Genomic DNA, 25,229 nt, shown 5'->3' with positions numbered 1-25,229 from the left:
GAGCTTCTGACAGGTAGATTCAGTGCCCTGTGCATTTATAGTTCTCTGTCTAGAAGAGCCGAGTCGCTCATTCAGCTACCTTCTTCTTTTTTACATTTTATGTGCATTAGTACTTTGCTTTAGGTTTCAGGTCCCCTGGAAATGGAGTTACAGATGCTTGTGAGCTGCCATGTGGGTGCTGGGAATTGAACCTGGGTTCTCTGGAAGAGCAGTTAGTGTTTGTAAACTGCTGAACCATCTTTCTAGTACTTCAGCCACCTTCTTAATGACCTCAGAACAAGGGCTCTAGAGCACCCAGCCTGCACTTCCAAGTTTACTGCCTGGTCAAAGGCCCTTTGCATAGCTCTTTTTGTTACGTTGTTAAGGACACCTTTTCCAGTCCCCAAGTCAAGTCTGTATGTAGTCACATGGGACCTAGGATCCTGGTTTTTCACAATGCTCCTCAGCAGACTTTAGGAATAGATTTTGTTTTCCTATCCATGTCCATCTGTCTCCACAGCTCTTGCTGGTGGTCTTATTTCTCTCTGGTCCCCAATTGAGACTGAGTTCAGCCCTTGGATGAGTGGTTAGAAGACAGTGATGGTAAGCCTGCTCTCTTCCACACTTTCACCCAGGAGGGAAGCCAGAGACAAAGGGGAAGCTGGACCAGGCTATTCTTCCTGGAGACTTTCTGCAAAGCAGAGGTGTCTAGCCCTACTCTTCTCCACACAGAAGGGTTGCCACCCAACACACAGAGCTCTGAAAAATTGCTTCTCCAAGCAGGGACTGTCATCTTCACAGTTCACGAAATAATAACTGAGCTCACCTCCCTTCACAGTAGAACAATTCCTGTTTTCTTCCCTCAGAGTTCTAGAATAATTCCATTCATTAAATCCAAAGGATATCCTTTGTACCTACCATGTGACAGGACTGTGTTGGGCATACAGTGAGCATGAACCTGATGAGGATTCTTCTGAGGTACTTCAAGAGACATTCACCATACACACATCTCACACAAAGTTATGACAGCATCATTGTGTCAGAACAAGTGAGGACATCTGTCTAAGAGGAGAGCCCAGTCCAGGCCCAGGTCTCAAACGTGACAGCAGGGTATCAGTTGAGGCTGAGAGGCCACCAGGGACCATCAGGGAAGCAGGTGCTAAGCAACAGGATGTAACCAAAAGGTTCTAAGCCAGGGCTGGGCAGGTTTAAGGGTATGAGTGGGCTGCTTGCACAGCAGTGGCACAGGGGCATGTAAAGATTCTATCCAGGTATTCAGAAGTCAGCAACCAAAAGCTGATCTTCATGAACACAGTTTTGGAAGTCAAGAAGAGGCCCAAGGGACCAAAGCTGTGTGCAGCAGGATGGACCAGGAGAGCCCCAACTCAGGTGTAGTAGACATACATGGAGAAAGCCTTGTGCTTCCAAGTGTGGCTGTGCCCAGCCTCTCATCTCAAATTTGGCCAATCTGTTTTTTGCAGAATAACTGGCTCAAAGAAATTGAGAAAAATTTCACAATGGGCAGCATTCCAGGTTTTCCTTCAGCTAATTAAGTGATATTAGGGAGGTTGTAAATGCCACATAAAAATTGGCAGCAAGCTGCTCCTAATGATGAGGATTGCTTCCCAGGGTGATGCAGCTGCAGCTTCTTAGTGCTCATCTTCAGGGGACCTGATTCTGATTTCAAGGTTGTTCCAGAGTGCTGGAAGGTTGTAGCTACTTCCACACATACACTGATCCTCAGTTCTTGGAATACTCCGATACTGGAGGCCAGCAGAAGGGCTAGACAGTCACAGCATCGCCATAATGGCCAAATGCTTGTTTTTTACACAGACATTGAAGCAAAGAGGGAAATGAACAGGTACGGAGGAGCTGTTGCTTGCCCAAGGACACGCCCGTGTGCGCGTGCACGCGCGCACACACATGACTTAGCCAACCTGTAAGGGACACTGATAGACTTAGAAGCAAGGGGAGGGCAAGGGAAACAGCTAATGGAGAACAAACAGAACCAATGTGTCAAGTTCATGTACAGTTGCACTTACCGGTTGCTTACAATGACACACTGGCACAGTGAAGGCTGTCAATATGAATAGTGCCACACACCAAAGCTTTTGAATTGTTCAGTGTGGGCTCCAAAGATGAGGCATTTGTGCTAATTTGGGTAGGGGCAAGTCTCTCTACAAGGAATTGCCTGTCATGTGCAATTTCCATAAGGATGTTTACTTGAGACACGAAAGATTGACAGGGCTTTAGAAGTGTGGAGGTTAAGGAAATGCTTAGCTGCGCTGAGCTGGCCTGGTAGAGCCAACCCTCAGCAAGCTCTCCTCCCTGACCAAGCACAGCCACATCTAGGAGGACCAAAAAGGTTTTAGAACACTCACCTTGTTTGATAAAATGGGAACTACAAGGTAACACCTTGGCTAGGATGGATTGAGAGAACTGACACAAGTAAAATAAAATTATTTAAGAACAGTTAATGTTGAAACTGCCATTCCTCTACTAATTTTAAAGGAGATGAGCCAAGAGCCGGGACAGAGATTGGACTCTGATGATGACGCTATTGCTGCTGACCATACTGGAGGTGACAGCAGAAGCTGGGAGAACTGTTGTGGGAAAGTGGTGCTGGGACTATGGAATAATTCACCAAGGTGGATGACTTAGAAACTTCATATTCACCTTTCCACACTGTCGGTGACACCAGCTTTGTTATTGTGAGAATGAATCATGGCCCTAACAAAGCATGTCCCTGGACTCAGCTCACTCACATGTGCCAATAGTCCAACTGTTCTTGCACAGCAGATAGGTCCGGGTCTCCTCGTCTCCAGGGAAGCTGGCAATTTTAGAGGACTAGGTTACCACTTTTGCTTCCTGGGAACTGCTGTTTTTGTGAGGAATGTTGCTAAGGGGCCATTCAATATTTTACCAACAGCACCTGTGTACACGTATATGTAGATGTTTGGGGTGGGGGCTGTTTTGACAGGTTTGTGTGTAGGTGCCAGGAAAGGTTTGGTGATTATGACTGTATTCCCATGTGCAGAGAGATATTTACTGTTCCCTTTTAGAACTGAGGGTGGGGAAACTGACAGGCCTGAATATTGAGATCTCATTGGAGATGTTATTTACTTTCTTGTTCTGAAAAGTAGACACGGAGAGGGAAAGGTCATGTATATGAAAGACAAAATCCCTTTGCCATTGCATGGGATTTAGTTCCCTGACCTGCCTTGCTCTCGATTCACACTTGACCAGCACCCAAGTTTCCTGTTTGAGGATGGATGATAGGTTCACAGCTGGCTGGACTTTGCTAGCAGACATCGTGGGTATGTGCATAGCATGTAATTATTCTCTGTGGCAGTGAACATCGAAGCTGGAAAGCAGAGCACTTGAGGACTTAGTGCCACTATTGCACTCATCTGCATGTGACAGAAGGAACCCGTTCTCTTTCTTGACAGGCAGATTTCAGAAGACCTTCATCTCAGAACAATAATCATGGCCACAGCAGGCCCAATTCTTTGCACCTTGTGGGGTTTAATGGACTTTTCTTTCCAGTCCTCAAAAAAGCAGCAACTGGCATTTGCTTGAGTCTTGATGGAGAAGTGTGGACAATCTGTCAGGTTCTCTCTGCCACTTATCCTGGCCACAATTATATGGTTCATGTGCAGATTAGCTGCAAAGTCATTTCCTCTTCCAGGAGTGACAATATTTTTCCCAAATACAAAAAGGTACCTACTGTCTCTTTGGTGCCCGTCTGTGTTACAAAGTCAGGGGCAGGGTGCATGGTGAGAAAGACCTTCAAAAGAAGGGCCCAACAACAGAAAAGGGCTGTTACAGAGTGGTGACATGGTAAGAACAGAGAGCGGCATAGCCACTCAGAGTAATCCTGTGACACACTGCTGTCACTCACTGCCTGGCTCCCTGCTGCGCCAGCCAGACATCAAAGGCTGCCCCATACTATCTTACATGCTCTTTAGCAGCTAATCAGCCCATTCTTCCCTGAATAAAGCTCTGTTCAATCAGCTGCTCACAGGGGTATAGTGGTCTTGGTGCCCATCTGCTAGCTAGGGTCAACTGAGACACGAGGTGGCAGTCGCTCTCTCCCCTGTGGCTTCTCAAGGTAAGGACAACACTGCCACTAAGTTATTTGCTTCCCAGGATCCCATGAGAACAGAGCTGGCAGTGAAGTCTTAGTCCCCCAAGATCACTGTCCTACACTGGGCAGCCCCTCTTCCCTCTGAAGCCAGGTGCTAAACAAGCTAGTGAGGCAATGAGTGCTCTCTGATGAAAAGAGATGGACGTACAGACTGTGTGGGAACAGCAGCAAAGCACGAGGCTGCCTAACCTCCAAGTCAGGGCAGAAATATGTAACATTTGTACCTAAGACAATGCAGTAAGTACCCAGAGCATTCAAGGAGTCTACACCAAAACCTGGGCAAGACTTACTTATTCACTGTGTTTTCCCCATACAGGTCACCCAACAGAGGTACCCCCTAATTCAAGGGCCCCTATAGAGCACTCTCAAGTTCTCTAGTGATCTCTCTCTCTCTCTCTCTCTCTCTCTCTCTCTCTCTCTCTCTCTCACACACACACACTGGCATCAGCCTTCCAGATGACCTTACCTGCTAATATAAACAGAGCTCTGCACATAGTTTAATTCCCATCTTACCTTTTCAAGCTTGCCTTCTTCTTCACAGTGGAGACACTGAGGTTTCTAGGCGCATCTCTTAGTCCAAAGCTCTTAGCCACATGCCCAAGGTGTAGGGATCTGACATGGAAAATGGGCTTCAGCTCCCTGGGGTAGGTCGCATAGGCTCGGATGAAGGACTGCAGAGCTACAAGAAAGGGGGAGGAGAAAGTTAGGATGGGGTTCTGAAGCCTCAGAGCTACCTAACCCCTAGGTTACTCTACTCTACCTTGCCAAGAATAAGAACAGAACCAAAACAACCACACAGGCAACCTGAAGTCATACTTGTGTATGTTCTTAAAATATCTAAAGGGCTGGGGAGGCAGATGCTCACTGTTCCTGCAGAGTTTGGGTCCCAACATCCAGATTGGACAGTTCTTAGCAGCCTGTAACTCCAGCTCTGAAGGAATCTGATACCTCCCTAGGCAAATGCACTCACCTATGCATACCATGTACAGATACAACACATCCATACACATATTAAAACAATAAAAATCCCTAAACAAAAAAATTATAGCCAAAATTAATACTCAAATAAATCCTATTAAATTTGCCTTTGCTGAAGAGTTTGCAACAGTCCAACAGGGCAGGTCCTGTTTTCTCTTTTGTCACACAGTCTCAAGGCCTATCACAATGCCTGGCAAGTAGCATATTCTTGATACCTGTTCCTTAAATATAGTAGAATGAATGTACAAACTAAGTGATCAACATTTCCTGATGAAAATTCTTAGACACTTATATTAGGGAAAACCAGTTATTTTTGAATAGTTAATACACACAACCATGCCAAGGAAAAAGGAAATAAAAAAGCTAAAATAGAGCAGGTAACAGTTGACCTGGGTACCTGCTTCCAGTCTGGACAGCCCAGCTGCAAAGCTGCAGCCCCACTTCAAAGTTAGGAGGAAGGGGTTCCTTGTTCTAGATCCCAGCTTTGGCTAGAGAAGATCTGGGTGCTCGAGCTTTGGCAGGGCCCCTGTGCCTTAACTAGACATCCCACTTGAGGACAAACTTTCCTGTATCTGACTCCTTGAATAGCTTTCAACAAGAGAAAATGAACATCTTGCCTCCCCTCTCTCCAGCAGAGGGACGGCCTCCAATGTACTCTGCCCATCACTGCTTCTTTACTTTCACACCCAGCTCCTCTACTAGGAGGGTTGGAACCAGCCCTGTACCAATGATCAAAGAATCATCAAGCATCAGCCTCCCTCACCTGGGTGGTTGAGCCACTGGACTGGCAAGTTTGCCCACAGCTTAAGTGTAATATCCCAGCAGCACCTGGAGATTGCCGTTTATGAACAGTAATAAAAAGTGTCATTTTAGCAGATCATCTCCTGGAAGGATCCTGGGAATCCATCAAAGCTCTATTTACTGAGCAAAGTGAACTCCTTTTCCCAATCGATGAGAAATAATAAGCACGGCAACTCCTCTGCACCTCTCTCTTAAATCTGTGTTCACTCCCCTTCCAATACCCAGAGCCCAGCTTTCTCAAAGAGTATCTTTGACACTTCAAATGGTCTGCAATGTCTGGAGGGCTCCCACACTGGCCCCACCCACAGTTACATTCTCAGAGAGCAACTCGCTGGCACTGCAGTGACCAAGACCTGACTCCTTTATTTCCCTTTCTTCCTCCAATCCCAACACTTACCTCTGATCTAAAACATCCTACGAAGCCAAGCCAAGCCAAGCCAAGAGCCTGGGCCACTCCAAAGGCAGCCCATATTTCACTTCCTGCTACTCTTTCACATAAGCAGCTGAGCCTTGGGTCTTTGTCTAGCTCACAACCCTTCTCCTCCATAGCACACACTTCCAGGAAGCAACAACACAGATAAATATCTGTCCCAAGAGATGGAGGTGGCCATCTAGAAGTTTTACAGGGATAACAAGTTGCTGAGCAATGGCAGGAAATGCTTATACCCAGACATTAGCCCAGGCACCATTTCACACTGCACATTTTAATTAAACCTTTGCGTCCTCTGTGTTCTAGTGTCATCGGGGACAGAGATAGCTGGCTGTCCTTGCACACGTGCATGGACTTCCATGTTTGGCTAACTCTGAGACAGCAGGGGTAGGGGAATGGTTCATACTGGCCATGTCTAGAATGTACAGAATGAACAGGGCTGTGGGACCAGCACAGCAGAAAGTGGAGAACTAGAAGGAGACATTTATTTGGTGTGACGGATGGAGCTACAGGCAATGAAAGTTGAGCATTTTAGTTGCCAGCTCTTATTTCCAGGAGCTATTTAAGGTGTATGAATTAGAGGGAATCTGTCTAAAATAATCCACTTGGACACCCTGGGCATATGGATCAGGAATGGGAATGTCATACAGATGACTCCTAGGATAAGAAGGCTGGGGACACTCCTGCCTCATATCACAAGCCCCATCTGGTCCACCATAAAGGCCTATACCTTTACCAACAGACACATTATCCAAAGTATGTGAGAAAAGAAATGCCTTGACATGGTTCTCTTAAAAGACAAAGCACTTGGCAACATGCCCAGCCAATGCCATCCCACTGAAGTGAGGAGGTAAATATATTATCACTAATAAGTGTCCCTTCCGAGGTGTAAGGGCCACACATGATCCCTACTCTGTAGGCAGGCCAGAAGATGGAGATGACAGACAACAGGGAACAGTGCATGTGTAGGCAGAGCACTCTGTTCTCCAAAACTTTCCTTCAGAGTCTAGATTGAGAATACATTGCAGCTACTTCTGCAGCCTGAGTCCCTAGCTAAATGACACATTGAGGAGGAAAAGAAGTGACTGTTATATAGAGACTGGCAACAATTAACTGACTATTAATGATAGGATTTTAAAAAAATTGCAAAAGGCAATAAATGCATATTTGGCCCAGTTTCTACCTAGTTTTTTTTTTACCACAAAGGCAAGGCCAGCTGCACTGTTAATTATTCATGAGGCAGGTTCTGCAATGTCACAAAAGAGAAGTAAGCTGGTCGAGGAATTTGTCTATGTAAACTGAAATGCAAAAGGTAGTGTCAATTTAAGGGTACAATGGCTTTTCACATGTCATGGGTCAGTTTCTTTAGAGCGGTAGATGTAGATACATTCTCCCAAACCCCCCCCCAGTCACAATCCTAAGTAGCAGGAGAAATTAGTGAAGGTCTTTGTGTCCCCAGGTAGGTGGCTAAGATCTAAGGGGTGAGGTCAGGTGGTTCTAGCTCTTACAAACCTGGAGTGAAAATCAGTTGGCAAATCAGAGAAATAATCTACATATTTTCTTCTGTATGGAAATATCACCAACATGGGAAGCAGCTCTGCTCCTACAGCTTCAACAGACTGTTGATGACAGACAACACCCCCAATCACAATCTCTTGACAACTGCTTGTTGTTAACTTTAAGAGAACACCACTGACACAGCCAAAGTGGATGGTGTGGGCAAGCATCTTTCTTTTCACTGCATGTCAGTATCAACTCAAATTCAGCTGCGTCAGCCACCTTCCTCCAAAGGTCACAATCATAGTGGCAGTCTCTGGCTCCTCTACAGGGAGGTTCTTGGGAACTATGGGGGACTGCTGAATTCACTTTCAGAAAATGCTGAAGACAGGGTTATTACTTGAAAAATGGTTAGAGAAGGACACACTCCAGTTATATATAGCTGTCAATGAGACTTCCATTATATGTAGCTCTGTTTCAAGTGTTTTGACAACCAAACCCTGTGCTGAGGGTTGAGGGTTAATAATGGCTATCTGAAAACAGATGGTTTTGTTGTTGCTGTTGTTGTTTTTGCTGCCATTAGTGCTGGGGACAGAACTTGGGGGCCTTGTGCTCTCTGGTAAATGCTCAACTCCTGAGCTGCATCTCCAGTCCTGCTGCTATTTTCCTCATCTACTGCTTGATGACTACTTAGTGGAGCCCACTCTCCAGCTTTCACTCTTACTCCAGGGTCAATTCTCACACAGCAGTCAGGTGATCTTTTAAAACCTACGGCCAAACTAGGCGTGGCAGCACACGCCTTTTATTCCAGCACATGGGAGACAAAGGCAGGTGGAGCGAGACCAGCCTATTCTACTGAGTGAGTTCCAGGACAGCCAGGACTACACAGAGAAACCCTGCCTCAACTTACCCCTGCCCCCCCCCAAAAAAAACAACTAAATAGCCAAACCCCTTTGGCCCATTGAGCCCCCGTACCTTAGTTCCAAGCCTACTCAGGATAACTCTACAGATCTCAGAGCAGTCTCCAAGCCCTACAGGATTCTGCCCTAACTAACCACTCTCGTGTCTACACCACCTTCCTTCCTTCAGAATATAAACACTTATCCCATTTGGTTTTGCTTAAGTATCACCTTCTCAGTGGGGCTTACTCTGACCTCTTACCAACCACATCCCAGCCATCACACCTGCCTCCCCCTTACCTGTTGTCCTTTCTGTATAGTCTGTACCACTATCTAATAAAACATTTTGTAGTGAGATAGTCCTTCTCTGGCACTGACCACACCCATTGGGGTGTGGAGCCATGGGCGGAGTGACCTGTGGAAGGAGGTCGGAGGGGGCCAGGAAAGGCGCTCTCTTTCTGGCGTGACTCGGACAGGAGAGGATCGGGTTGAATTTCCTGGTGTTCATCTGTCTAGGTTGTAAGTTATTTCTCCCTGAATAAACATCTATTCGGCCTATTTGTTTATCCTGATCCTTATTTACCGCGATAACATTTATTTACTGTGTTCCTTATCTCCCAGCTGCTCCTTTTAATACATTAGTTTACAAAGCAGAGGATGCTTTCCATCTACCTCCTCATGCATTGAAGCATGCACAACGCCATTCTAATGACACTGCCAAGAAAATTATTTTTTTAAGAGATACTTCTAGCTGGGAGTGGTGGTACATATTTGTAGTCCCAGGACTTGGGAGACTATGGTAAAATGATCCCAAGTTTAAGACCTGCTTATAGCACAATCCTGTCTCAAAACTAAATGAAAACTATTTTAAAAAAATGATAGCCAGACTTGGTAACACCTTCAATCCCAGCACTCAGCAGGCAGGCAGATTACTTAAGAGTTTGAGGCCAAACCTGCTCTCCAGAAGGACTTCCTGTCTTTAAAAAAAAAAAAAAAAAAAAACTTCATTTTTTTTCTCAAAAAAATCTCAAGGAACTTCCAGAAAGCATTATGTACTCCTCCAATGTAGGTCCTTTTGTTTATTTGGTTTTGATTCAGGGTTTCTCTATGTAACACATGAGTCCTGGCTATCCTGGAACTCACTCTATAGACCTGGCTGGCCTTGAACTCAGAAATCTGTCTGTCTATGCTTCTGGTGCTGGGATTAAAGGCAATGTACCACCACTGCCTCGTTCCAACTTAGGTCTTATTAGCACAAATTAGCAGCAGGAACATTCCACTAGGAAAAAGAGTTGGTGATTATAACCACTCCTGCTGTTCAAGATGAACTGTTAATTCCACCCTTAACACCAGAATCCCAAGGGCTAATTTACTTTACAAAGGGTCTGAGAACTATATCAACATCACTTCTATGAACCACCCAGGTTCATGGTCTATGGCCTGTCCTCACAACCATTCTAATCTTCACTTGTACCTTCAAACAGGGACTCCTTAGAGCTACTGCTTTCAGTCCTTCCATTCATCTCCAATTTCCATCCTTACAACTATTTCTGCCCACATATCATCTCTGCTGCCTGGGTGTTCAAAGACAGAGAAAAACAGATTCCCAAGATCCAAGCTGTTAGGCCAGAGCTCTAGTCCTGATATAAGCCAAGATAAAGCCTCATTTGTGCAAAAGATGAAGATGTGTGAAATTAGCATTTAATATCACTTTAAATCCTTCCGAGCCTGATTCCAAACCCTGCAGAATTATTGCAGAATGAAGGCTTTGACTGGTACACAGAGGTCCCCGGATGTCCTCTTAACCATGGAAGTGTGTGGTGAGGGGTGAAGTCAACACCTTGTGGGGCTACCCCACCCCCAATCTCTTGAGAATTCCACTGACCTTTCTTTGCCCAGGAGACCATCCTCTCACTGGAGTGCACATAATCTTCAAATACTGTCTGCAATACTGTGGCTCGTTCTCGGATTTCCTGGGAGCCAGTGGCATGGGATTTCTGGGAGGGTGATGGAAGGATTAAAGGAGAGACAAAGTTGAAGTCAGGAATAATGAAGCAGTTTATAATAGATTTAATAACAGTAAAATCACACGGTAACCACCCAGGGGCCAACGAGGGTAATCCTTTCAATATTACTAGGGAAAGAAGGGAGCTATAAAGATGTTAAAGTCAAGCAAAGATGAGGACAGCATGAAGAGGGAGCAGACCGAGTCTATTTATTTGTTTGCCTACTTTCCTTCATGACCTCTTATCACTCATGTTCAAAGTGAAAGACCTTTAGAGGTACTCTGGAGTTTTCCAAGCCTAATTCTGGCATTTTAAACAGAGAACATACGCTGTTTTTAAATAACTCTTCTCCCTTAGACTTTTCTCCCTTATCCCCGCTCTCAGTGGAAAAAGGCATTTTTTTTCCTTAAGACCATTCCAGTGATCTGTCTAAAATTCAGCCTTACAAGGCTTTATGTCTGTCCCTGAGTCTTGAGCTTGCTTCCCTTTCCCAGAAGTTGGTTGCCAGTGTTTCAGGTTTGCTCCAGAAGCCTGTAGCCACCAAGCTGAGTTCTGAGGCCTATTAAGAAGGAGGCTTTTCAGTAAGCCACATTCAAAGGCTGCCTGAGTCCCTGCAGCCAGAACAACCACTGTAGCCACCGAAAACTATTAATAATATATAAGACCATTTTCATCTTTTAAAAGTCCCAGAGAAAAGATGTCTTTTAAAAATTCCTTCTAGAAAGTAGTGATTTTTATTTCCTTTATCTCACAACGAACACAGAATGAAGAGACTCTGTAGCCTAGGGAGGAGGGTCACCTGAGTGTAGCTACTCATGTAAAGGGGCTACTGAGCCACAGACTCCACCCTCCCATGTAGAACTCAGGCCTCCTCTCTGCCCGCCCACAGAGGACAGGTATAAATACCCTCCTTTACTTTTAAGGCTGGAAGAAGAAACACAAAAGGGAGAGGAGAGAAAAGCTCTTTTTGGCTAGACACTCTTCTCTGCATTAATAGAGACCTAACAACATGAAAATGTTTTTTGGTGTAGTCACATCATCCTGCTACCTGTTTGGCTGATGACAGTCTAGCTGATTTCACAGTACATGGTCCCCCTAAGGGTTTTATCCACTACAATGTCAGCAGAAGCGCCACTGAGAAGCAGTGTTACCAAAGTGGACATTTGCTGTTGTCATTAGCAAGGATTTTTTTCACCTCTTAACTGATGTGAAATGCAAACTTTCCCGCTGCCCTCCTTTCATTAAGCCACCTCAGCAGCACAACTGTCACCTTGCCTGCATTTTTTTTTTTAATATGAATGTGAAATTAGTGAGGATGCCCTTTCCCCTGGCGGACAGAATCCTCTGTTATTAAAAAGTAAAGCACTTTAATAATGAAAACTTTTCCCTCTTTTTCCTGTGTTTTAACTGTTTAAAATTAATGAGAAGGGCAGAATGGTTGTCAAAGCGATATTGAAAGCCGGGCAGCCAGGACCGAATAAGCACAAAAATCCCTCTAGAGTGTTAAATAAACAGAGCTGCAGCCCTCTCTGAATCCCTCTGTTGGTTATTGTATACATTCTGTAACAGCTCTCAGAATAGATCTGAGAGCCAGGGAGGCAGAGAGGTTTCAGAATTCCAATAAAGGCCTCAAATTAAAGACAGCCTGGTGCGAATTCCAGGAGAAAATTAAAGAGACCTCAAGCTTAAGTGACAGGTGACTTGCTTCTGTGTCACAACTGTCAGGGGATTTAGTGATAATATGGCAATATATTACAAAGGGCTTTTCTTATTCCCCCCTTTAGGTTTCAAAATGAGGCATCTTTTCTTCCCAACCAAAAAAAAAAATTACATATATATATAATGTGAGTGGATATACAAGTGAAATGTGTAGAAAAATGATAAAATCAGCTTACACAGTTAAAATGATGAGGTCAGTTTTAGAGAAACATAAGAAGAAATTAATGACAGAAAACAACACATTTAGGAAAAAGCATGTCTTACCCCCAATTCCAGAAATATTTTCAGATTGCCCCTCCTGAGAATGAATGCAGTAATTTTGGTTGTGGGGAGGACAGTCTAAATTTAAACTGAAGACAGAATGGGGCAGAGTAGGGCAGAGCCACCTCAGCCCTAGACAGGTAAATGCTCCTGTAATGAGAGTGGGTCAGAGCCCCGAGGCTCCTGAGCAGGCAGCACTGCCTCTGCCACCCTCACACACAAGCTGGCTACTGGTTAATGAAGCCAACCTACAGCTAGCCGACCACGGGCAGTTGAGAAAAACATGCTTCCGGCCCTCTACTGGCTCTTGGTGTGTCTCTGTCTGTAATACCCCATTGATCCTGGAGACAAAAGACCATGAGAAAGGATGAGCTAGGGGCTCTGATCTGATTTTAACACTTCCCAATGCCAGTGACAGTTTGGAGAATTTTACAAGCAGAACTCACAGGACCAAAAAACAAAACAAAACAAAACAAAAACAAAAAAACAAAAACAAAATTTGAAAAACTTGGAGGAAAACATGCAGGGAGGGTGCACACTGTACATGAAAACTTCATAATACCCAGCAGCCAAGAGACAGTTGTCTCAGAGAAAACTAGGCGGGACCACTCTGTCTGTGAAAAGTTTTAGGTGATGACAGCAGGAGGCGGGGGAGGCATACAGCCAACTTCCAAGATGTATTTAACTAAATGGAAGAATTTTGTTTTAATCACTTTTCTGCCAAGCTAAGCTTTACCCTATGGCCCCCAGAACCTTCTGAATGCCTCCCAGTCAAGTTGAAACATCAAATTTATTCTCTTTGTAGGAAGGTGAACACTCACACCCAAACGTAGCTGTATATATATTTCATACACCTAAATATGAAATATACATTTTACAGATGCTTCACTCGCTTTCTTTCTGTTCACAGAAGCCCAAAAAATGTGTGTGCCAAAGAGACATTTACCATGGGCTTGAGTGGAGCTGGTGAAGAAGAGGGCATGGTAAGGAGGTGCACCATCTGTATGCTGGCCACTTGTGCACCTGCTGCAGAGCTGTCTGCACTGCAGGGAGGGGGTAGCCATGACAGGTATACTTTTCATGAGAAACAGAACAAAAGCTAGACCCAGCACCCACTGCATCCTTCCAGACCAGGTATCTATGTGATTAACAATACAGCAACTTAGACCAAGCATTTTTTTTTTTTTTTTTTTTGGGAGTTAAAATGAAACTTGGTCCTAATAATCTCAATCAGCAGGAAATCCAGTGAGATAAATTTAGTTGTCCAAATTAATCTGGCAACATCAGTGAAAACCAGATCTTCCTTAGCACTCCCCCTCAAACAAACAGCAGCAAACTATAAAACTACAAAAGCAACCATCTCATTCCTACCAAAAGATGGGAGCCTGGGTAATCTGGAAAGATGCGGAACTCACGTGGTTTGGAAGCACAATAAGCTCTTTCTGCCTCAGTTCATTAAGCCCCCAGGCAACCCTCAAATATGGGCACTCTTATTCTCCTACACACAGGAAGACTGAGTTCAGAAGGAAGAAAATCTGCCCAATGCCACAGAGGTACCAGCTGCAAGGCAAGGATAGAGTTCAGGCTGGCTTGACTCTTGCCCAGGCCTTGACAATGACTCTGGGGCTCAGGATGTCTTTGAGGCTGGTTCTCAGCCAGGAGAGACTTAAGGAGAAGAACTGATGCTGCAGATCACAGAAGGGCAGATGTTAAAAATGTCACAGCCAGCTGCTCTGTCCCTTCCCTAGAGACATGTCCTGCTGGGGGTAGTGGAGAGGACGACACACTGTTCAGACAGATATAATCATGACCTCCCTAGAGAGAAAAACCTGTGTTCAGGAACAAAGACCCAAACCAAAGCTGCTACCAGTCTACTGAAGCTTAAGTTTGATCCAACTTTTAGGATCTCATTTTGTAACTTTCCAGTCAGTTCTCATTTCTGAACGGCAGGCAGATGCTTATTTATTTATGCAGCACTGCCAGGAAAGTATGGCAACTACACTGTGTAGCCTTCCCTACTTCATAGTATGTTTGGTACTTTAAGACACTGCCCTCTACTCTCCTTAGAAGAGTTCATGAGGCTTGCAAAGGCTCAGGACTTCGCCAGAGCTTCCCAGGGGCACCAGCAGAGAAGCTGACCCACTCTCAACACACATCTTCCATAGCTCCCACGCTCCCTACTGACACTACGGAGCTGAACTAGAACCTCAAGAAGTAGCTTGAAGTAGCTACAGGAACATTAAAACATAAAACTCTAAGCACAATAGTTACAGAATAGCAGAAATGAGCAAAGACCACAGTGCATCTGTGTAACAGGTACCCAGTCCCTTAAAAGTAGACCCATAAGCTCACTCTGGTATGGCTGTGATGTTTAACATGGAAAGTCACTTAAAATAACTTGTTGATCAACTGCATCTTTAACAGCCTTTTCTAGTCACAAGGATCTGTGATATGTATGGTGTCATTTGCTGACCAAACTTCACCTCTGTGGAAATTAACATCTACTAAAAAACAATTCAGTGTGGAGTTCAGAGTGCTGCTCTGTTGTGAAATGCAGTATACACCAAGGCCTTGGGTGGATGGTCAGTGCCACTGGAAAAGAGCATTTCTAGTTGGTCACGTGGCGCATACCTGGATACTCAGCACTGATGAGGTTGAGCCAGTAGGACCCTGGGTTCAAAGCCAGTCTGGGTTACACGGTAAGACCCTGTCTCACAAACAGAGAAACACAGCACAGTTCTCCTGTACTGTGGTTAGTCAGCATGAGTGGAGACACAGGGTGCGAGCTTAATACAAGGAATGCTCTAAGGCTAGATGGCTGCTTTCATGGTCTGTGAAGCTGCTTCACTCTAAGTACCACTCTCCTGGCCTAGCAGCCAGGTACTATCTACCTCACAGGGTTACTGGAAAGATTTGATGGGGCCCCACCTGAAAGTACTTGGTAAACTCCCTTAGGCATGCCCTGGAAGAGGAGAGCTTAAGTCAGGACCAGGCACATCTAGCCCTGCCTCAAAGGCCGTATTAGTCCAAATAAAGGCACCTGATGCATGAGAGGAATATCTCAGCTTGATCTAAGTGACTCTGATTTTCCCACTGCATCATGGGGCCTAAGAAAATAAATGTAAAATATTCAAGTAATTAGCCAAGTCACATAGAGCAACACACATGTGCATACACTACACTGAGCAATGGACTAGAGGGGTGAGGCCGAGAGGAAGCAGGGAGAGGATGCTCAGGTCTGCGGGCACAGCTCACTGTCTCCATATGGAGCTACTTGGATAGTAAACATTTTTCTTCTTAATGAGCTCAACTTTATTCTTCCTCTGTAGACAGTGCACTCACATTAAAAAATGGATAGCTTAAGTGTGTCTGAAAAAGACACAGAGATATTTTTTCTGCCATTCTGCTATGGATGGACAGGTCTAGTAAGTGGTCCTTGCTGATGATCTGGAGAGGGGCCATGACCTGGGTGAACTTACAATACTGGCTCCAGACTCAATGCCCTCAATCTCCTTTCTTCAGAGCCTGCTGCTGCCTGGCAGTCCTCCAGAATGGACTGACACCCATTACTGGATGAGACTAGCAAACACATCCAGAAGGAAGAGAAGGGGAAAAAAAACCCACAATCATGATCTGACTTAATCTAATACTCATGGTCCTTAAAATGTACATTCTGTTTGGCAGAAGAAATAGTCCATACATGAAGTCCCCATCACCCCAGATCAAGAAATGAGTCACTTACCTGGCCTCCTCTCTGTCTCCTTTTAAAGCCATCATCCTTTGTCAGGACAGCCAAAATATCTTCCATCTTAATCTCAGAAACACTGTAAGAAGATCACATGGAAGTCAGCTTTGTACTTTCCCAGAGATAGCCCAAATTCTGATGTATAAAACCGGCCAATTCTGAACCCTGACTTCAAGCACAAACAACACCTGAGAAAAGACAGCAGGCCAGCTAGTACCTTTGCTAGTACAGGAGCTTGCTACCAAGTCCACAACCTGACTTTTGCCACTAGAACCTACACAGTAGGAGGAGAGAACAGAATTCTAGAGTTTATCACTCCTCCTGACACACAACATAAATACATGTTAATAAAAACTGAAATTCCCCCCCCCCCCCGCCTTTTCTGAGACAGGATTTCTCTCTGTAGCTTTGGAGCCTGTCCTAGAACTGTAGACCAACCAGGCTGGCATTGAACTCACAGAGATCCACCTGCCTTTGCCACCTAAGTGCTGGGATTAAAAGTGTGCACCATCAACACCCAGGAGGATAATATTTTTAGGCCTTCAGATATCTGACACAAGGAGAGTTAGCAACAGGACCAAGTCAGCCAGTGTACTCCACACTCCCCTTTCCCTGATGGGTCTAAAGCAGTTTACGTTACATGGGAGTTCTTCCTTCTATCCACCCAACCATCTTGCTTTCTTTTCTTGGTCCACTTTTTTGGGCCAAGGTCTCATGTACCCTAGGTTGCTGGCCTTGACTCACTCTGAAACTTAAACTGGCCTCAATCTTCCTGCCTCTACTGAGTGCTGGGGTTGCAAACAAGTATCACCATACTAGGCCTCTAGCACCTTTATTTGTATGTGCTTGTGTATGTACATGGACCCATACATACAACATGGCCTATGTGTTGGGGGTCAGAGAGCAACTGCAGAATTCAGTTCTACCACATGGGTCCTGGGGATGGAACTCAGGTCAGCTGCCTTACTAGCCCTCTGCCATTACTTCTTACTAAAGCTTGGTTACTAACACAGTAGGCTTGCTTCTTAACATAATAACTTGGACTCGAGCAGACGAGGAAATAATCATATCTCACAGGCTGTTTCCTTAACTACTGGGAAAAGACCACAGTGATGGTGGTGGATGGCCCAGCTTTATGCACAGTTCTTCTGTTCTTTCTCTACTCTAGAGAATCTTTGATACTTTTGTCTCTTCATCACTCAGGGCTGAGGAATAACCTGGACCACTGAAACCAGTAGTCAAAACAAGAGACCACAACCGGCCACCAAAGAAAGTCTGGCAATGCACACAGCAACTCCAAGGCCATGGCTCTAGAACCAGGAGCAACATGGAAAAACAACCAGAGATAGGAAATGTGAGCTGCTGAGCTCATCTCCCAGAGGAGAGGAAAGGAGGAGCTGTAAGGCAGAGAAACAGATCATGAGAAGATAAATGATTTTGTTGTATGTCTTTTTTCCTTCTTTTGGAAAATGTAACAGCAAATTAAAACACGAATGGCAACCTCTTACCAGCAAACACAATTCCCTCCCTTTCCCCAACGGTTACTCTGACAGAGCTATGAATGAAAATGCCACATCTGACAGCCACAAACTTGAGATGTGTCAACTCCTCCAGGGCCCCAAGCCCCAGCCCCCACCCTCAGTATCACACAGACCTGTGGAGGAGAGATGTCTCTACAGCAGGGAAAGGTAGCTGCAGGAGTGCAGGTTTTCAGGAAGTGCAGGGTTGGGAAGATGGGAGGCAAGGCCAAGGTACCCCTTCCCCCAGGAGCATTTTGACCTGCCCTCCAACCTGTGAAGGACAGAGACATACAGTAGCTGAGTTTGCCTCCCACACCTGAAAACCTAACAGTGGGACAGACATACATGTGCTTTCCTCTACCCCACCTGACTCCTATTGTTACCTTTGGGAGAGGGGCAGAGACAGATACAAGTGGAAAATAAATATAAGAACTTGGAGTAAAATGGGCTTTGGTGGCTCACAGCTACAATTATAGCATGTGGGAAGCTAAGGCAGGAGGACTGATAAAAGCCCAAGACTATCTTGGGCCATGTGGTGAGTTCAAGGCCAGCCTGGGCTACATAGTAGGATCCTGTCTCAAAAAGGAAAATGAGACAAAACAAAACAAAACAAACAAAAAATGGTGGTGACTTATGCCTTTTATCCCAGTACTTGGGAGGCAGAGGCAGAGGCAGGTGGATCTCTGTGAGTTGAGGCCAGGCTGGTTCAAAAGCAAGTTCTAGGACAGTGAGTACTACACAGAGAAACCCTGTCTCAAAACAAAACAAAACAAAACAAAACAAAACAAAACACCCAACCACAAAGCCAATTCAGCCACAGAAGGGAAAGATGTTCTTGCTTGTAGAAGGTGACACTACCCAGTCAGGCCAGGGCATGAGCAAACAGAAACAGCAAGGAACTGCAGCTACCAAGTTTAAAAGACTTCCTCCTAACCTGCCTCTGAGGAACAAAGTGGATCTACTATGATTATTTCAGTCCTATGGACAGACCTGAAGACAGGAATAATACGTCCAGCAAAACATGTCTATGCTGAGCAGTGGGGGCTCATGTCTTTAATCCAGCACTCAGGAGCCAGAGGCAGATGGATCTTTGTGAGTCTGAGGCCAGACTGGTCTACAGAGTAAGTCTGTTTCACAGAGAGATCCTGTCTCAAAACAAGACAAACAAACCCCCCCCCCAAAAAGCAAACCAAAACCAAATCATCTGTTTGAGCTAAGATACACATATTCTGATGAAGCATTTACATTTTAATAAACCAGGAATGACTTTCAACATACTTAAGCAGGGAGGAACTAGCACCATAAACAAATGGGAAGGATGGAGAAACAAAGTTTGAGCACTCAGGTGGAGGTGGCAACAGCCCAGGGTACTTGTCCCTTGTCCAGTATATTACAGTGAGGAGAGTACTGCAGCCCCACACAAGGCAGGCAGCAATTCAGCAGCTACCCAAACCCTATTGCCTAGTTCTTGGGTTCTCAAGCACAAAACACGCATATAGCAGCCCCCCACCTCCTGCCTCCTTTTTAATGATTAATGTACCTTTTAAATTTTAAAGATGTTGATGTTGGGATATTTCTGTTACATACAGATTTTCTTTTAAAAAAAAAAATTTTTTTTTTTTTTTTTTTTTTTTTTGGAGACAGTGTGTCATGTAAACCAGGCTGGCCTTGAACTCACTAAGTGGCTGATGACTTTGAACTTCTGATCCTCCCAAGTTCTGTGATTACAGGCCTGTACCACTACACTGTTTTCACCATACTTAGCTTGGAACCCAGAGATTCATGCATATTAGCAAGCACTCTAACCAACTCCAGCTCTAACAATTTACTCTCTTATCAGAGTTTATTTTAGTTTGCATTAAGTCAAAGCAACAGCCTATATATAGATATCAACAGAATTGTGGTGCCTGCTGCTCCCTAGTGACCCAAGGTCTAGCCACGAGACAGGTGGCAGCAAGGAGGGACCCTCATCCTATGTGACAGTTTTTACATTGCTTTGCAGTCACCCCCAAAAGGCCCAGCTCCTTTCCTTCTGACACTCCCTATAATCACCTTTCTCAAGGCTCCTGTCAGTCTGGCCTCCCTGCGTCTCTTCTTTCATGTGAACAGCACAGAAGTGCTGACACTGAAGAGGACAGTAATCACTACATCTTTAAAATAATTTGCCTCACTAATAATTCCTATCTGAAACAGTCACTGTCTCTTTTCAATTTTAGGCTCATTTCTGAACCCTTCACAGAAATCAACTTGAATGTGTTTATTAAAGAAAAATCAGGATAAAAGACAGGAGCACCTATGCTGTGAGCTCTGGTGTTTGACATATGCCACTTGTAACTGGTCCTTCATGGTCTGAAGACTGTGACAGAGTGCATAGGCCTAGGGAATGCCCTGGGCAGGCAACAGGAAGAGCTGAGTGAATGGACCCTGCGGGTCTAGACTGGAAGGAGTGAAAGGAGGGAGCCATGCACACATTGCTGCTGTGGTGCATACTGGTATCCTTTCCTGTGACTGCACTGCTCTGGCCCTCGGCACAGGACACTGAAGATGCTCTCTCCACGGGCGGACTGCAGACAGGAGAGCACTACAGTGCTTTGTTGCTCCCTCTCAACAGCGGGAAAACCAAGACCCAGCTACATCAATGGTCTTCCAGTTCACTTCTACACAACTTCCAGAAAGCACCAGCCCAGCAAAAGGGCAGCCCAGATGCTGAAGGCCACGAGGAGCACCAAGCAGCCCCAGACTGGAGGACTCTGAATTCAAGCAGAAACAACACCAGAAGAGAGATTATCTACATGAACATCATGGGGACTCTCATGGGTGAGATCAAATGTGTGCACTTTCATGGAAGAAAATCATTCTTTCACTTGACAGGTTGTTAAGATGAGGAACAAGGGAAACAGAAGGGAAACCCAAGCAATCTTAATTTTGGCCCACTTGAATAATAACCACCCGGAACAGGTACCCACCTGTACACACCAGAAGTAGCTAGTGCACTGTCTCAGCCCACAAATGCCCACACCAACAATCTTGAAAGTTCCAAGAAATATCACTAAACAGAGTCCTGCCTGCCGGGAAATGTGGCAAGAATTGGTGGGACAGCCATACACAGCTCCGCAAGTCTGTAGTCACTCCTATTGGCATCCTCAGACCAGATCCCCACCAGTGTTTACAACTTTGTACAGGCGAGAAAGTGTCTTGGGAGTTTCACTTTTACATAAAATGTATGGCTGGTCAAAGAGGAAAAGACTAGAATCACCACATGCAGCAGGCCACAGAGACACAGAGACACGCAAAAAACACAGCATCGATTCTCAGCAGCACCAGAGCAGCCAATGGGGCTTCTGGGCTTGGCATGCATCACATCCCACCACCTTGGGCAGACACATGGCTCTTCCAGGGCTTCTAAATAGACTTGTCCGAATCATGTCCGAGTCTGTCATGTCGGAGTAGAAGAAATTCTTAAAAGTAGATCTGGGTCAAATACTTCATGACTTTACAAACTCACTGTTAGAACCTATGACTTCAGGTGTCAAGAGAATTTACGGAAGGTTGGACAAGTTCCTTTAAGTGGTCTAGGCCAATCATTTCCATGTAAGCTTCCCACAGGGGCATGAGGCCAATACTTGAAAATACCACATACAAGACAGAGGCAGATACGAAGCTAGTTTCCTTGTTCCAAGTGCTCTGAGGAGCTGTAAGATGCTAAGCATAAGGATGAAAACTGAGCATGAAGAGGCCCCTGAGAAGCTGGATATAAGGCACACCTCCTATGGAAGAGCTGAAAAGCCAGGGGCACAGACCATTCTGTAACTTACTGGCACTGAAATGGGAACGGCCGGGTGCAGGTGGTACCGAAGCTTTCAGTTTTTGCCATTGGCTATTCTAGAACTCTTTTAGAGATCACAGGGGTTAATGGCTCTTCAGCAGCTTACAAGGCCTATCCACTCAAAAAGTGACAGAAAGTTAATTATGTGAGATCAGCTGAAACCCCATTCAGGTTTCTGACTCACTTGATTTTGTGAGAAGCCAACGAGTTGACATATTCTGCCTCTGAAGGAGCCAAAATGAGCAAGCTGCTCCCATGACAGCCAATCCGGGCAGTTCTTCCAATCCGGTGAATGTATTCTGCAGGTGAAGATGGAGCACTGTACTGAAAAGGACAACACATATGAAGGCATTCATAGATCAGGGACTGCCACTAACTGGAACTACAATACCCCTCCCTGCCTCCAGGTACCCTGGCTACAGCTACTCTCACAACCCTGAAGCTTCTGGGTTCCCAGGAACAAGGCTCTGACATAAAAATGTGAATTGTGGCCAAGTTTCTGATGAAGAAGACACATCTCACCCAGCATCTTCTTTTTAATTTCACTGCTCTACAGGTTTCTTCATTGTCCTATTTGCATCTTTTCACTGAAGTGACTTGACTGTGCAAGGTGAATGAAAGCAGGTGGAGAAAATTTCTCCAGGATGACCACATGACCTTGGCCTATTTCCTTGGTAGACATCGCAGCTGAGAGGCAGCAACAGCGGACAAGAGGCGTAAGGATGAAGGGCACCAACCACTGTGCTGGCAGAGTCCATCACTGCTTTGGCCCCAAAGGCAGGCCAACCACCTTGCTGCAACCCTACTCCCAGTTGGGTGGGGAAGTAGATAGATAATCAAGATCAGACAGGGCAGGCTTCTGACTCAAAGGAAGGGCAGTTCCCACTCACTAGAACCATCAGGCAGACATCCTGCTATCCCTAGCAATAATTCTGCTAAATGATCACACTTTCTTTGCTGATACATAAATATGGGAGATCAGCAGACCAAAGTGAATAAACTACATGAAAGGCCAGCCATTTTAAACTTGTCAATATTTACAGTACAAGGCTTCTCATAATCAAATCAGAGTCTTAACCCAGCACACTAAAATCACCCCTGTCTACCCATCTCCCATTGGCTCTATGGCCAGCAGGAAAAAGACACAATGCTTCTAGTCCCAACATGGTAACTTATGACAAACAGATCAGATTTCTGTCTAACACAAGCCACAAAATGTGAATAAACCAAGAGTCATGTAAACAGGGCACATGTCCCTTGGCCCAGACATGTGCTTAAAAATACCAATCTGCAGACTAATGAAAAGAAAAGAAAAAAACCAAACCAGACCCACCAGACTATAGCACTAACACCTGTACCCTCCGGCAAAGCGTCTAAGGCAGAAGGTGTGTGTAAGATGCTGTCAGGACCTTAATTGCTCCCTGCAGGTCAATGTACATGGACACAGCTCTTATGACAGCTGAGCCACCTCCTTCTGGACACAATGAAGCCTCCCAAGGGCCTGGGTATCTCCTGTTATGTTCAGACTCTTGAAACTTTAGTTTGTTACATGAATTAGTCCAGAAGCAGGAGTCTGCTACCCTCTCCTGAGACTGCCACCCTGGCTGCTCTGCTGCAGTGTTGCAGAGAGGGCTGAGCTAAGGAAAGATGTCAGAATTGTACAAGATAGGGCTGGCTGCTGCCAGGTTACCAGAGCAACACCCAAGAGGTTAATAATGATCATTCAATGCATCTTCTCATGCTTATACACTCACACCTTAATGACTAGAAGATTACCTGAACAATCCAAGTGACTTGTGGGAGATCTAAGCCTCGAGCTGCAACATCCTTCAAAAAAGAGAATATAGTTTATGGTTTAAAACTAAGTTTCTCTAGCCCACCCCACTCCCCCCCCTTTTTTGAGACAGATTACTGTTCTATGGCACTAGAAATTTATAGCCCAGGCTGGCCTTCAAATTAAGACAATTTTCCTAGCTCAGCCTTACTAAGGTATTACCATGCCTTACTGAGTTTCTAAACTTGTAATACTTGGTAATACAAATTCTGAAGACACACACACACACACACAATTCTGAATATTTCAGGTGGCTTAAGGGCCCATTGAAACCCATTTATCATTAAAAATTCTGTATCAGGGGTCAGCAAGATGGCTCAGAGGATAAAAGATCCTACCACCAAGCTTGACAACCTGAATTTGATCCTTAAAACCTACATAATGGGAAGACAGTATTACTTCCCACATGTTGCCCTCTGACTTCCACACATGTACCAGGCCCTGCAACCCACCCAAGCCCAATAAGTAAATGTGAAAAAACAAAACTCTGACCTGTGGTGAGTTAGACAACTTTCATAACTCAACACAATGTGCAGGTCAGCCCCAAGACCTTAAATTAGAGCTGTCAATGTGCCATGTAAGAATTCTGAAATCCTGGATAGCTTTGATAGCACACACATCTGTAATCTCAACTACTAGGGAGATTGTCGGGAGGAATATCAGGAATTGAAGGTCATCTTCAATTATACAGCAAATGTTAAGACTAGCATGGGCTATGGGAGAGCATGTTTCAAATAAACAGCTATCCCTCAAGTAAAGGAAAGGGCCATTTAGCATAAATGTATCGACAGACCATTATCCTAGCCCTACATTACTAGTAACAGCAGTCACACAGCTCTCTGGTATACTTCTGGAACATCTCTCAAGGCACTTGTTTGTGAAAGGAGTGAGCTGTAGTGTTTACTGAGGATGCTGCCTGTTGGGTTCAGAGCAGGAAGGATTGAGTAGTTTGCAGTCACTTCTGGGAGTTAAGATTAGGATACACTCCAAACCTGCCCACCACTTCAAAGACTTGATTGGACAGCTGAGAAATCATAAAAAGGATGGAGATTTATCTTCCCTTTCAACTGGTCACCACCCAAAGAGCCAAAGTTCTTAGCTCTCTATCCTTCTGCCATTCTGGCAGAGACTAGATGAAATTACCCAGTCTATAGCAATAATGTGCACTTAGCTTTCACATTCAAACCCAGCAGCCACAGCAAGAGTCCAGCATTCAAAGCACCAAGTGGACCTCAGCATTTTACCCACAATACTTCAATAATCTTTAATTAACCTACTTTAACCAATCTTAAAAGCAGTTATCACCCCCATTTGTCAGAGGGGGAAAACAAACAAACAAGGTTTCAAGCCTAGGACACAACCATGTGGAGCAGGCTTAACCCTTAGATGCAGGCCTGCTTCACTTTTGCAAGGCCTTATTTGCCAATAGAACATTCTACCATGCAAGAGATGCTGAATCCCTCATGTGCAGATGTAGGAATGCAGAACTGTACACAGTCCCATTACAGAACACATCTACCCCCCCCCCACCAAAGTAGCCTCACTTCTAGAGAGAAGCTGGCAAAAGACAATACCATGTAAGCAGAG

The 25,229-nt window shown here is 45.0% G+C and overlaps 1 protein-coding gene across 1 annotated transcript in view; it reads right to left on the bottom strand.

The window, feature by feature from the left end:
- Ddx31 (DEAD-box helicase 31) overlaps positions 1 to 25,229 on the bottom strand; it is a 68,708-nt gene that overhangs the window by 7,401 nt on the left and 36,078 nt on the right. Inside the window, exons 15-19 of the mRNA XM_051185006.1 lie at positions 23,585 to 23,635; positions 21,993 to 22,132; positions 16,460 to 16,541; positions 10,617 to 10,728; positions 4,640 to 4,805 (exon numbers count right to left, since the gene is read on the bottom strand). Coding sequence (XP_051040963.1) covers positions 4,640 to 4,805; positions 10,617 to 10,728; positions 16,460 to 16,541; positions 21,993 to 22,132; positions 23,585 to 23,635 — 551 coding nt within the window. The remainder of the gene's footprint in view (positions 1 to 4,639; positions 4,806 to 10,616; positions 10,729 to 16,459; positions 16,542 to 21,992; positions 22,133 to 23,584; positions 23,636 to 25,229) is intronic.

Source organism: Phodopus roborovskii, unplaced genomic scaffold, assembly GCF_943737965.1.
Source record: "Phodopus roborovskii unplaced genomic scaffold, PHOROB, whole genome shotgun sequence".
NCBI lineage: Eukaryota > Metazoa > Chordata > Mammalia > Rodentia > Cricetidae > Phodopus > Phodopus roborovskii.
Note: the sequence above shows the minus strand (reverse complement) of the source record. Positions and strands in the feature narration are given on the sequence as shown.